Source organism: Pelophylax lessonae, assembly GCF_965119305.1.
Source record: "Pelophylax lessonae genome assembly, chromosome: 2".
Lineage (NCBI taxonomy): Eukaryota > Metazoa > Chordata > Amphibia > Anura > Ranidae > Pelophylax > Pelophylax lessonae.
The window spans coordinates 389,116,809-389,131,905 of record NC_138769.1 but is presented as its reverse complement, the minus strand read 5'-3'; the positions used below and the strand labels follow the sequence as shown (position 1 = coordinate 389,131,905).

The window sequence follows — 15,097 nt, the reverse complement described above, 5'->3', positions numbered from 1 at the left end:
ATCCATATCCAAAAAACAGTGGAACAGGCAGGAATCTGCAACAAAGTTTAAAATGATGTACATCAATCACCCATAGGGGATTGTTTTTTTTTTCCTCAACAAAAGTAGAGTTCTTCTTTAACCACTTGCTGACTGTGCTATAGCCGAATGATGGGTACAGCGCAGCCGGCTAGTTCTGGGACACCAACATATGATTATGGGTCAGACAGGAGTCAGCCCCTATTGGTGGGTGGAATGGGGAAAGATGGGGGAGAGATATGGCAGAGGATAAAAGGTTCCCATGTTACAAACAACCATTGGAAATGGTACTATTTGCACCAAAATTAAAAATATGCAAAATAAGTGTGCAAAATGTGACAATGAATTAAAGTGTTTGTTCACCAATGCCAGAAGTCTGCCAAGCAAAATAGGTGAGTTGGAAGCTCTGGTGTACGAGGAGAACTATGATTTAATTGGTATTGCTGAATAATGGCTTCATTCTTCACATGACTGGGCTATTAATATTCCTGGCTATGCTCTCTTTCGGAAAGACAGGGTAAAACTGAGGGGTGGTGATGTCTGTCTCTATCTGATAAGTGATCTCCAAGTGAGTGTGAAAGAGGACCTAGTTGATGGAGAGTGTGCTGAGTCTGAAGCAGTATGGGTTGAAATGTACATGCGTGTGCGTAATACAAAGATTATCATTGGAGTTTGTTATAGACCTCCCAGTATTAATGAGGAGGTGGAGACTTAGCTCCTGGCACGGATAGAAAGGGCTGCAAGGGCTGGGACAGTGTTAATAAGGGGGATTTTAACTACCCAGACATAGACAGGGGTAATGGCACTACTGGAACAGTTAAGGGGCAAAAATGTATAAACCTATTACAAGACAATTTTATGGTGCAGTTTATTGAGGCCCCCACTAGAAATGATGATCTGTTGGACCTGGTAATCTCAAGCCATGCAGAGCTTATTAATAATGTTCATATAAAAGAACATCTGAAAAGCAGTAACCATAACACGATTTAATTTAATGTTAGCAGTAAGCAAAAAACGCATACAGTTAATACAAGCACACTTAACTTTAAGAGAGCAAATTTTCCAATGATGAGGGCTGCTCTTCGGGATTTAGATTGGGGGGTAATATTGGCATCGATGAGCACAGAAAAAAAAATGGGAAATTTTCAAAACTACTTTATGCAAACTCACTGCAAAGTATCGTCCCATGGGCAATAAGTTTAAAAGGCTAAGAATAAAACCTATGTGGCTCACGACCAAAGTTAAAAAAGCTATACATAAAAAGAAAAGAGCTTTTAAAAAATATAAAAATACTATCATTGTTTAATTGTTACAAAAAATATAACAGAATATTTAAAAAGGAAATCAAGGACGCAAAAATTCAAAATGAAGGACAGATTGCAAAGATAGTAGGACAAACCCCAAAAAAATTCTTTAAATATATTAATAGTAAAAAGGTTAGGTCTGAGCATGTAGGCCCTTTACAAAATAATCAAGAGTGGGTGACTGGGGACAAAGAGAAGGCAAATGTATTAAATACTTTCTTCAGCTCTGTGTATACAAAGGAGCATGGGGGGAGCTCATGACCATAATGAGGATGGTATTGACACAGCCCCAAATGATCTACAATGGCTCAAAAGTGATATGGTCCAGAAATATTTAGACAGATTAAGGCTAGATAAAGTGCCCGGATCAGATGGCATCCACCCACGCATCCGAAAATAATTGAGCGCTGTCATTTCAAAGCCTTGGTTTCTAATTTTTAGGGACTCGTTAAGGACTGGAATAGTACCACTGCATTGGCGTAGGGCCAATGTGGTGCCTATATTTAAAAAGGGATCAAATTCTTTGCCAAATAACTATAGCCCTGTTAGTTTAACTTCTATAGCCCGGAACATACTGGAGAGTTTAATAAAAGACCACATAGATGAGTTCTTGCTGGAAAAAAACATTTTAAGCAACAGACAGCATGGATTCATGAAAGACAGAAGTTGTCAAACAAACTGGATATCTTTTTATGAGGAGGTAAGTAAAACCTTGGACAGAGGGGTGGCTGTGGACGTAGTATACTTGGATTTAGCAAAAGCGTTTGACACAGTTCCCCACACACGGCTAATGTGTAAGTTAAAGTCTACAGGCTTGGAAAGATCAGTTTGCAAATGGATAGAAAATTGGCTAAAAGAAAGAATTCAGAGAGTAGTGGTTAATGATTCTTACTTTGAATGGTCTAAGGTTATTAGTGGTGTACCCCAAGATTCAGTGTTGGGACCCTTACTTTTTAATATCCTTATAAATGATACAGGGCCTGGGATTAAAAGTACAATTTCAGTCTTTGCAGTTGACACCAAGCTGTGCAGTGGAATAACTTATTTACAGGATCTCTCCAACTTACAAGCTGACCTCAATGCACTGTTTCATAGGGCAACTATGTGGCAAATGAGGTTTAATGTTGATAAATGTAAAGTTATGCACTTGGGGGCTAAGAATATGCATGCATCATACATACTAGGCGGAGTAGAACTGGAGGAGTCCATAGCATAGCGGAGAAGGATCTGGGTGTTTGGTAGATCATATGCTTAATAATAGCATACAATGCCAAGCTGCAGTCTCCAAAGCAAGCCAAGTCCTTTCTTGTATTAACAGAGGCATGGACTCCAGAGAGAGATATCATTTTGCCCCTGTAAAAATCATTAGTAAGACCTCATCTGGAATATGCAGTTCCGTTTTAGGCACCAAGGATATCAGGGAACTGGAGAAAGTGCAGAGAAGGGCAACCAAACTGATAAGAGGCCCATGCCCATGAGGAGCTCAGCTATGAGAAAAGATTAGAGGAACTGAATTTATTCTCTCTTGAGAAGAGGAGATTAAGGGGGGATAGGATCAACATGTATAAATACATAAGGGGTCCATTTAGTAAACTTGGTGTTGAGTTGTTCACTTTAAGATCATCACAGAGGACAAGGGGGCACTCTTTACGTCGAGAGGAAAACCGATTTTGTCTCCAAATACGGAAAGGTTTCTTCACCGTAAGAGCTGTGAAAATGTGGAATAGACTCCCTCCAGAGGTGGTTCTGGCTAGCTCACTAGATTGCTTTCCCTTTTGCCTGGATTCTTTCCAGGGTGGACTTAATATAAGTGGGTACTAATATTTATAGGTAAAGTTGATCCAGGGAATATCCGATTGCCTCTTGGGGGATCAGGAAGGAATTTCTTTCCCCTGATGCAGCAATTTGGATCATGCTTTGCTGGGTTTTTTTCACCTTCCTCTGGATCAACTGCAGGTATAGGATTGTGTATATGGGATTGTATGGTTGGGTTTTCATTACTGTTTTTTTTTTTTTTTTTATTGGTTGAGCCAGATGGACTTGTGTCTTTTTTCAACCTTACTATGTAACTATATGTAACTATGACAGCATCCTGTGTTTGTGGGCAGTCCTCTGGACACTGCTGATTACAGATTGAGGTAAAGAGCCAATCAGCGGTTCTTTACATGATCAGCTGTCTCCAATCACAGCTGATCACGAATGTAAACCGAAGCCGGTTATCAGCAGCAGAATAGAGCCGATAACCAGCTTGTGTAAAAGGGATATCTACATTGATAATCAGGGCACTGATTATCTGTGTCCTGATTATCAGTGCAGTCCCAACAGTGGTACCAATTCTGTGCCCATCAGTGAAGGAAAAAAAATTACTGTTACTGTTTTTAAAATTTTATAACAAACTATGAAAGTTTTTTATACTCCAAATTCTTGGTCTTTTTTAGTTTATTGTAAAACCTTCATTAAGGCCTGGAGGGGCCCTAGATCACAATCTAAGAATCCATCTAGCTTCAGCTCTCAGCAGCTTTCTGTCCAAATCGTCCTTTCCCTGTCCCAATTTAATGTCCTGCACAACCTAAATATTTAGACCGTTGGATTTACCCCTATGTTTACCCCAGAACTGCCTTGCTACTGGTTTATCCTTCTTCAAAGGTATATAATTTACATGTTCCAGGGCACGTCGCTTTAGTTATCTAATAATAGTTTTCCCAAAATAGTATAGTAGGCAAGGACAACTGGCAACATATATAAGCCCACTGTGCATATAGTGTGCTCATGTGAGATCACTCCAAAGTGTGCCACATCCCGTAATTGAAGACTTTAAGAAAGAAGTTCCCCTTGGGGTGGGACTTTATAGGCACAAGTAATAATTTGTAACTTCAAAAAAGCATTAAACAAAATATTAAATTTATTGAAAAAATACATATACAAAAAATTGTTAAAAGCATATGGCAAGCTATATACAATTCATGAGGTCATGTGGCAAAAAAGATACCGCTGTAATGAAGGTAAGTGCCCGACGCGTTTCAGAGACACAAGTCAGAATTCCTTCTTCAGGGGAAACCTTTAGATAGCGGTCTGCAAGTGATCAATCACATAGTAATTAATCATTGATATATGTCAAAAGTGAATGCACATATACAAAATACTACTTGTCACATTTATATTACAAAAACAGTTCAAACAAAGTGTATATCTATAATGATGTAATAATAAAACACTTACAGAATCTGCCGAATGACACTTTAAAGTGTATGCCTGCCAGTAATATTAAAAGCAAGTAGCTGGATTGCTCTCATCACTGCATTGGGGTGCCTTATTGGGGAAGGCGAATGATTTAGAAATAAAGACACATCATGTAAGCACGTTCCAATTGTGTATGCCCGTCAGCCGAAAGCTGAATGGGGACAGCTGAAACCCAAGAAAATGGGAGATCTGCCAGGTGAGGAGAGAGAAATGATTACCAGAAAAGTTGTGTCTATAATTGCTCTGATAGCACAAGAAAAGGGGGTAATAATCATTGCGCTGCTTAAATGTAACCCGTGTCTGCCAAAAGTGCTGCATAGGCTCATAAGAATTCATGTAAAAAGTTTAACTATTTGATAAAACAAAAATGTATAGAAAAATGTAAAGAAAAATAAATAAAATGGATGGTTTCAGTCCTAGTTGCCTCACTTAGGCAGTTTATGATACAGGGAACTGGCAAGTGTACTGACAATAAGACATTGATCCTATAATGCAGATCCATTAGACAATCACAACGCTAGTTAGGGACTCACTAGACATATCATATGACAGAGAGAGGTTATTCTTCCATACCTCCTGATGTAAACCCTTCTAAAAAGGGTTTAAAAGAAATCATTTCATTCAACCCTGGAGGAACAGATGGAACTACGGTGGATCTATACCTTGAAGGCTACAGATCCTCCAGGGTTGAATGAAATGATTTCTTTTAAACCCTTTTTAGAAGGGTTTACATCAGGAGGTATGGAAGAATAACCTCTCTCTGTCATTCCTCTACTCATTTCTGCTCTTTCTATTTCTCCTTCACTTATTGCTACACAGGGCAATGAATTGTTACAATCTTTTTCTGTTATTGTTTCAGGGTTACCAATTACCCTAGTATATATCTGAGGGGATGTTTTGTTTGATCTACATGACATCTAACTGTTTTGCTCTCCTCCCTCAATTTGGGATCATGGCCTCTATAGGGGATTTTTTATTACAGTCTAACAGTCCTCATCAAATCAATTTCAAATCATCATCATCATTTTTTATAGCAACATCGTTGAGATGCCATCTATAATAATATCGAAGCAATTATTTGCCCCCCAACTGTGTATTACGCCTTTGGTGACATGCCCGGCACGGTAGGCGGACACCCTACGGGATGTCCGCCTTTTGAGCGAACACCACTGGCTCTCCTTGAGATCCTCTGGCTTCGCTCACTCACTTCCGCTTGCGTATCACGCCGGCGGATGTGACTGTGCCGGTGGAGCGCGTGTCCGGCGGCTGCGCACCAGGGAACCCATCAGGAGACTGCCGACTAGGTGCAATGAGAGTAAGTATACCCAGCTGATTCCAACTGAGCCAATCATCCACCCAACATAAACAGCTCCCCTTCGAGCAGTGAGATGTATTGCTCACTTGCCTGAAGGTGGATGTTTGATGCTGTAACGCTCCTGCGTTTTATGTATGATGTGGATTTTCAGCTGCAGAAATATTCCACTTTAGTAGTCATGTAAGAGAAACGCTGAGACACCATTCCCAACTCTCAATGACTCATCATGTGTGGAGGATCTCAATTCAGCAAGTAAATACACACACTCAATAAGATGTTTCCTAGAGTGACTTATGTATATAGTAACACAGTGATGATAGGCTGAAGAGACAGGTTGGGTAGAGATGGTAGGTGACAGACACGTGAAAGGAAATGTTCTTGAAAGTAAGATAGTAGCAGATGGGATGCAGATAGGTTTAGCAATCATGTATGGTAGCAGATGACAGAGTAGCAGGTGGACATACAAGAGAGATCCACCCAGTGCAAGAACAGGGGGTAGTAGGCTCAAGAGCTAGCAATCTTACATAATGCAGATGTAGTAATAGTCCTTAGTATGCAGAGCTAGATAGTGTAAGCTTTAGTATAAAAGGTTATAGAGGTTTCCCCTGTGGGGTACTTATCACTAATAGCAATGTAGCAGAGGAGAGGTCCGGCAAGAGCGGATGATCCGGTAGCGGGATACAGGGATCAGCGCAGCGTGGTTCCGACAGCGAGATATGCTTGCAAGCATGAGAGCTTCAAGACAGGTTAGCATCAAGGCACAAAGCAGTTTGAACGAAGACATGTGAGTGAGAGCCGGCGATCTAAATAGCCATCCAGTCCGGCGCTCAGTGATGACAGCATCAGTCTTAAAGGTGTATGCGCACCTATATGTGCTTCATCTATCTAGGTAGATGGAAAGCACCCGGAAATGATGTGATAGGATGCACTGAGAGTGCCAGAACCTTACAGTACACCCCCCCGTAAGGCCGGCTCCGGAAGGCCTCTAAGGCTGGTTGTCGATATAAGAATCGGAAAATACTGGTTGCCGATACGAGAATCGGATAAGACTGGTTGCCGATACGAGAATCGGATAAGACTGGTTGCCGATGTGAAAATCGGAAAAAAAAAATAAAGAAATGTTTGCCGATATGAGAATCGGATCAGGTTGGTAACCGATCTGAGAATCGGATCAGGTTGGTAACCGATGTGAGAATCGGATCACTTGTTGCCGATATGAGAATCGGATCAGGTTGGTAACCGATGTGAGAATCGGATCACTTGTTGCCGATATGAGAATCGGATCAGGTTGGTAACCGATCTGAGAATCGGATCACTTGTTGCCGATATGAGAATCGGATCAGGTTGGTAACCGATATGAGAATCGGATAGGACTTGTTGCCGATACGAGAATCGGATCAGGTTGGTAACCGATGTGAGAATCGGATCACTTGTTGCCGATATGAGAATCGGATCAGGTTGGTAACCGATCTGAGAATCGGATCACTTGTTGCCGATATGAGAATCGGATCAGGTTGGTAACCGATCTGAGAATCGGATCACTTGTTGCCGATATGAAAATCGGATCAGGTTGGTAACCGATGTGAGAATTGGATCAGGTTGGTAACCGATGCGAGAATCGGATCACTTGTTGCCGATACGAGAATTGGATCAGGTTGGTAACCGATGTGAGAATCGGATCACTTGTTGCCGATATGAGAATCGGATCAGGTTGGTAACCGATCTGAGAATCGGATAGGACTTGTTGTTAGGGTGTCTGCTACATGAACCCCTCACTAGAATCGGACGCATAACCATCCGAAGTAATCCTAGTAGTCCTAGCAACCAATGCTTCTTCAAACATCCTCAGATCCTTCCTACATACCACCGTGCCATTAGAAGCGCGTACGCAGTCAGGTGCAAGAATCTCAATGTTTTCATTGGGAGCTATAAGTGTGTTTGCCAAAATAGGAGTATCCTCAGGAGGTGGTACAGGAGGTTTTTTAGAACGTGGTATCGAGTTCACTGGAGTTGAAGGAATACCTATTCCAATATTTGTCAATTTCTGGGTGTCCTTTTTTGATATAGGACGGGGACAGGGCTGGCAACAGCCTTGGTAATTTCCAGGCTGTTTTTCAGGGAAGACCGTTCGGACTCGCCTGGCCTCCATTGGGAGAGCCTTAGGCCTATGGGGTCTGGTTGGGCAGGATGTAATGAAATGTCCCCCTTCTCCACAATAAAAACAAAGGCCACAGATTCTCCTGTGATCTTTTTTTTTTTGTAAGGACAACTTAGCATGTACGGCACCAATCTCCATAGGCTCCTCATCCATCTCTGTAGGATCAGGGTTCAAATGAGATGTGTCAGAGTGACAAGGCTGACTGTTTAAGGCAGGCTTGGACCATGACCAGGCAGGATCACCATATTCATTTGGTTTCCTTTTTTCCCTAGGTAGCCGGGGTCTGCGGTTACCTGGAGCAGGTTTAGGAGTAGATTTTTGGGAGGGGAGACACTGGGAGTGCATCGCAATTGCAAATGATTCCCAATTGTCTAGGATCGGACTTTTTTCTTGCAGTTTCTCGTATGCCCACGTTTTCATTTTGCCAGAAAGCAAATTAATGGCAGCATGCACTTTAATAAAGTCATTATGATAGGTCCTAGGCTTAAGGATAAACAGGAGCTCACAATCCATACGAAAAAAAAGAAAAGAGGAACGGGAACCATCAAACCTGTCTGGTAGAAGGACAAGAGGTTCTGGGGGTTGAGCAGCAGTAGGCTGTGTCAGTCTGGTCACCTGCTGCGTCAGAGCCTGATTGTCTTCTTTTAATACAGTAAGTGCGTGTATGAACGCAGTTACTTGTTGTTTTAACTGTGTCACCTGAGTGGTCATTTCTGCTGAATCCATTTTATCTGGTTCGTTCAATCTGTAACGCTCCTGCGTTTTATGTATGATGTGGATTTTCAGCTGCAGAAATATTCCACTTCAGTAGTCATGTAAGAGAAACGCTGAGACACCATTCCCAACTCTCAATGACTCATCATGTGTGGAGGATCTCAATTCAGCAAGTAAATACACACACTCAATAAGATGTTTCCTAGAGTGACTTATGTATATAGTAACACAGTGATGATAGGCTGAAGAGACAGGTTGGGTAGAGATGGTAGGTGACAGACACTTGAAAGGAAATGTTCTTGAAAGTAAGATAGTAGCAGATGGGATGCAGATAGGTTTAGCAATCATGTATGGTAGCAGATGACAGAGTAGCAGGTGGACATACAAGAGAGATCAACCCAGTGCAAGAACAGGTGGTAGTAGGCTCAAGAGCTAGCAATCTTAGATAATGCAGATGTAGTAATAGTCCTTAGTATGCAGAGCTAGATAGTGTAAGCTTTAGTATAAAAGGTTATAGAGGTTTCCCCTGTGGGGTACTTATCACTAATAGCAATGTAGCAGAGGAGAGGTCCGGCAAGAGCGGATGATCCGGTAGCGGGATACAGGGATCAGCGCAGCGTGGTTCCGACAGCGAGATATGCTTGCAAGCATGAGAGCTTCAAGACAGGTTAGCATCAAGGCACAAAGCAGTTTGAACGAACACATGTGAGTGAGAGCCGGCGATCTAAATAGCCATCCAGTCCGGCGCTCAGTGATGACAGCATCAGTCTTAAAGGTGTATGCGCACCTATATGTGCTTCATCTATCTAGGTAGATGGAAAGCACCCGGAAATGATGTGATAGGAGGCACTGAGAGTGCCAGAACCTTACAGATGCACGGTTCCAAAATAGCCTACGCTACTACTAAGGTAACCAAATTTATAATTTACCACTACATTAGGGCTGTATATGATGTGATCTGTCTGTTATCAGTGCTGCATTTGCCTAACCAATTTTATTTTTCACACGCTACCTGAGTCCCTAACTAGCGTTGTGATTGTCTAATGGATCTGCATTATAGGATCAGTGTCTTATTGTCAGTACACTTGCCAGTTCCCTGTATCATAAACTGCCTAAGTGAGGCAAATAGGACTGAAACCATCCATTTTATTTATTTTTCTTTACATTTTTGTTTTATCAAATAGTTAAACTTTTTACATGAATTCTTATGAGCCTATGCAGCACTTTTGGCAGACACGGGTTACATTTAAGCAGCGCAATGATTATTACCCCCTTTTCTTGTGCTATCAGAGCAATTATAGACACAACTTTTCTGGTAATCATTTCTCTCTCCTCACCTGGCAGATCTCCCATTTTCTTGGGTTTCAGCTGTCCCCATTCAGCTTTCAGCTGACGGGCATACACAATTGGAACGTGCTTACATGATGTGTCTTTATTTCTAAATCATTCGCCTTCCCCAATAAGGCACCCCAATGCAGTGATGAGAGCAATCCAGCTACTTGCTTTTAATATTACTGGCAGGCATACACTTTAAAGTGTCATTCGGCAGATTCTGTAAGTGTTTTATTATTACATCATTATAGATATACACTTTGTTTGAACTGTTTTTGTAATATAAATGTGACAAGTAGTATTTTGTATATGTGCATTCACTTTTGACATATATCAATGATTAATTACTATGTGATTGATCACTTGCAGACCGCTATCTAAAGGTTGTCCCTGAAGAAGGAATTCTGACTTGTGTCTCTGAAACGCGTCGGGCACTTACCTTCATTACAGCGGTATCTTTTTTGCCACATGACCTCATGAATTGTATATAGCTTGCCATATGCTTTTAACAATTTTTTGTATATGTATTTTTTCAATAAATTTAATATTTTGCTTAATGCTTTTTTTGAAGTTACAAATTATTACTTGTGCCTATAAAGTCCCACCCCAAGGGGAACTTCTTTCTTAAAGTATATAAGCCCACTGGAACTACAGTTGTAAAAAGACTATCTGTATTTATTTATTGATTTTTGGGGTTTATGAATTTCTTAACTGTGGAAACAAAAAGGGCACACTTTACAATGATCACAATGAAAGGAGCCATTCGGTTGCTGTGGCAGCCATGTTGGCATTGCTTGCCCCTCGATCCTGTTCAAAATGACTGCACCAGCAAATCTCCTAAATTCTTTGCTTGCCAATAGGTGACAGATGGAGTAGTCTCTCAAATCTTTATTGTCCAGGAGAAACAACCAATATATATGTAAGATGTTAGAAACTTCACCAGATTGAGTAGGTGCCTAGCAATCGTACCATAATATTTTTGTCTTTTTTTTCTTTTTTGGAAGTAAATGTACTGATTGATGGATCTTTGGCTTTAAAAAATGATCTTAAACAATCTGTTTTAAGGTAACCCCTATCCGTGAACTTAAGACGAATCTATGTAGCTCTACGTCTGGCACACGCGTGGTGCTAAGGGGGCGAGTGCGCGCTGCCGGCAGCGCACTCCTGCCCCCACTAGGCAGTGGGAATGCCGATGCATGGGGCCGACGGCCGCGATTGCCGCTGGGCACCAGCGATCGCTCCCCGCTGAGAGAGAAGGACGTTCAGCTGTTATCTCAGAAATCAATAAGATCTTGGAGGTCCTGAGAGCGTCTTGTCTGGAAAGTACTAATCAACGACAGGTTACAGATACCAAGGAGTGGAGTTTTTATCAGATTTTTCAGAAGATTTTAAAAGAGCGGAGGCCATTTCTAAACAACATTGGCACGTTCTGAAATTGGATAGAGCGCTGGGACCAGTGCTCCCGGATACTCCATCTTTTATTTATAGAAAGGCTCCTAACTTTGGGGATAGGGTCGTCAAAAAGATTTTGGACCCACCCACTATGTTATTATTTTTTCCGGGACGCAGGGGATTCCATACCTGTGGTAGGTGCAAGGCATGTGCGTTTACAAAATCCAACTTGAGAAAACGCACTTCTTTCACCGTTCATGCCATCAGGAAGGAATTCAATATCAAACATTTGATCACCTGCGAAATTACACATGTGGTGTATGCGTTAATGTGCCCATGTGGATTGCTTTACATTGGGCGCACAAAACGCAATTTATGTGTGAGGGTTGGTGAGCACATCACGAATATTATCAAAGGAAAGCGTGAACACAGTGTATCTACGCACTTTAGGGAACACCACAATTGTGACCCAAGTGGTTTACAATTTTGGGGTGTTGAACGGGTATCCCCATCCTGGAGGGGTGCCAATTGGGTGAGGGAGTTGTCGAAATGTGAGACAAAATGGATATATTTGACACAATCTCTCTGCCCAATTGGAATGAATATTGAAATTGATCTTAACTGCTTTATCAGTAATTCTTAGTTGGTCTCTTAGAAATTTATTCTCCATTTTATACTGGTTTATGACCTTTTACTGATTTTATGATCATATGCTGGTAGATATTTTAGAGGTTTTATAATATGGATTTTAACCTCTTTATATATTTTAGTTGTGTTATATACATTGCAGCTGTGGTATATGGATATATCTATGGTTTTATTATGCACATTTTATATTTTGTCAGCACCATTTGCACAATATTTAATATTGTTTTAATTCAAAGAGATGTAATATATAAATGCACTATAGACTATTGGGATCACTCCCTGCTAGTGACACCGGTAAATCATGTTATGTTGTCATGCACGGCAGCAAAGGTGTTAATCCCCGTCTTTAAGGTGGGTGCTGGACCTATGGGGTGCTAGTGCAATTAAACATTTCGGATGGATAAGGGTTACACCTGTAAGTTTGTACTGCTGCGAGGTGCTATGTAATGGGGGCTTTGTACTTTTGGCTATATCCTTTTCCTTGCGTACAGCAGCTCTAGCAGGAAGTGATGAGCAGTGTGGGCATTAGGCTTGATGATGCGCCGACTCCTCCCTAGAGGGTGGGGCGGTCGGTGCATTTAGCTGGATGCCGCACCGTCAGGGTCACGCCCCCTGTGATGAAGTCAGAAGGACGAAACTAGTCGGAGCGTGACCTGACGGCGTCAATCAATCAACCTACTACACAGTATCACTGTTAGGAGCGATAGCAGGCCTGGAAGGAGCACAGACCACAGCGTGGAGCCTGGGAAATGTCCCTGAACGGTGCAGTATATCTATCCTCCGTGATGATGGTGTACATGCTTTTGTGAATATGTTAAAATGTGAGTGGCTTTTTTAAGTGGATGCAATAAATAAAGTGTTTATACCATGGTTCATACACATTTTCACCAATAAAATTCCATGACTTCACGTAAATATTCATAACCTAATGTTTCATGAAATGTCTATGTATACATGTTAAATAAGAAGAAAATCCATGTCACACCCAGCATATTTTTACTAAAATAAATGACAATCTTTGTAGTGTACAGTACCTCTGCAGTTAGGGTTTCGTTTCTGGATACAGCGTGACTCAAAATGGTCCCTTGTTTTACAGTGGATGAGATGGAAGCACCGCTGCTGCAGCTGGGAGCCGGTGTCACTTCAGGCGCACGGGTGAAAAAGACAGTGATCGGATTGGAAGCTGTCAAGCATGCAGCTGCAGACTGGTGCTTTGTACCTTTAGCGTGGCTAGACAGCGCTGCCTCTCCCATGTTCAAAATGTCAAGCGTTTTACGACACACACTGTGTACATTTAGCGGACATGATACAGGAGAAGGTCAAAGGCTGCGGACATGATACAGGAGGTGGTCAGAGGCTGCGGACATGATACAGGAGGTGGTCAAAGGCTGCAGACATGATACAGGAGGTGGTCAGAGGCTGCGGACATGATACAGGAAGTAGTCAAAGGCTGCAGACATGGTACAGGAGGTGGTCAAAGGCTGCAGACATGATACAGGAGGTGGTCAGAGGCTGCGGACATGATACAGGAAGTAGTCAAAGGCTGCAGACATGGTACAGGAGGTGGTCAGAGGCTGCAGACATGATACAGGAGGTGATCAGAGGCTGCGGACATGATACAGGAGGTGGTCAGAGGCTGCGGACATGATACAGGAGGTGGTCAGAGGCTGCGGACATGATACAGGAGGTGGTCAGAGGCTGCGGACATGATACAGGAGGTGGTCAGAGGCTGCGGACATGATACAGGAGGTGGTCAGAGGCTGCGGACAAGATACAGGAGGTGGTCAGAGGCTGCGGACATGATACAGGAGGTGGTCAGAGGCTGCGGACATGATACAGGAGGTGGTCAGAGTCTGCGGACATGATACAGGAGGTGGTCAGAGTCTGCGGACATGATACAGAAGGTGGTCAGAGGCTGCGGACATGATACAGGAGGTGGTCAGAGGCTGCGGACATGATACAGGAGGTGGTCAGAGGCTGCGGACATGATACAGGAGGTGGTCAGAGGCTGCGGACATGATACAGGAGGTGGTCAGAGGCTGCGGACATGATACAGGAGGTGGTCAGAGGCTGCGGACATGATACAAGAGAAGGTCAGAGACTGCAGACATGATAGAAGATTGAGCACAGGGGAAGCAGAGAGCACTGGAGGAGCTGAAGGGCATGGGGGGGACTGGAGAGAATTAAGGGGGGGTTTGGAAAGTATTGCAGAGGGGTTAGAAGGCGCAGGGGGGAGCATGGAAAACCAGGGGGATGAAGAGCACAGGGGGAGGGGGGGGAGGACTGGAAATCACTGAGGGGGGAGCCAAGGAGCTGGAGAGCACTGTGGGGAGCTGAAGAGCACCAGGGGGGGGGGGCTAAGAGCACGGGGAGCTTAAGGACACTGGGGGCTAAAGAACACTGGGGGGGGGCTAAAGAACACTGGGGGGCTAAAGAGCACTGAGTGGGGTTATTAGAACTGGGGGGTTAATAGCACTGAGGGTGGGGGCTAAAGAGCACTGAGGGGGGCCAGCAAAGGAAGTTGGATAGGAGGGGGATGGGATGGGGCAGCTGCATACAGATAAATTGATCTTTCCATATTCCTCCTGCAGCCGCTGAGAGGAAGAGAATCAGATATTTAGCGACAGCAGGAGGAATATGTAAAGTTCAATTCATCTGTATGGAGCTGCCCCATCCCATCCCCCTCCTATCTGGCACACAAACAAGGCTGCTCAGGCATTCTCACTGACCTTCTTCCTGCCGCCGACTGAAGGAGCCTTCACACAGAGATGCGGGCGGCCCGGCGGACACCGGCCTGACACCCGCCAGTGCGCCCTGCGAACACCGGCCTGACACCCCCCAGTGTGCCCCCCCCCCCCCGCGAGCGGGGAAAGTAAGTGCACTATTCCTCGGTTTCAGGTTTCAGCGGATCCGCCGCAGAGTTCCCAGTCTATTCATATTGAAGAGGCTGGTGACCAGGCTTCAGCTGTACAGCGC

The 15,097-nt window shown here is 43.3% G+C and overlaps 1 protein-coding gene across 1 annotated transcript; it reads left to right on the top strand.

Moving 5' to 3' along the window:
* Positions 1-4,293: 4,293 nt before the first annotated feature.
* Positions 4,294-12,116, top strand: LOC309548126 (uncharacterized protein; the record flags this gene model as incomplete). The annotated part of the gene is made up of 2 exons (XM_082248091.1): positions 4,294-4,324; positions 11,422-12,116. The coding sequence occupies 2 exons, from the start codon at positions 4,294-4,296 to the stop codon at positions 12,114-12,116; spliced, it is 726 nt and encodes a 241-aa protein (XP_082104217.1).
* Between the last annotated feature and the right edge of the window lie 2,981 nt (positions 12,117-15,097).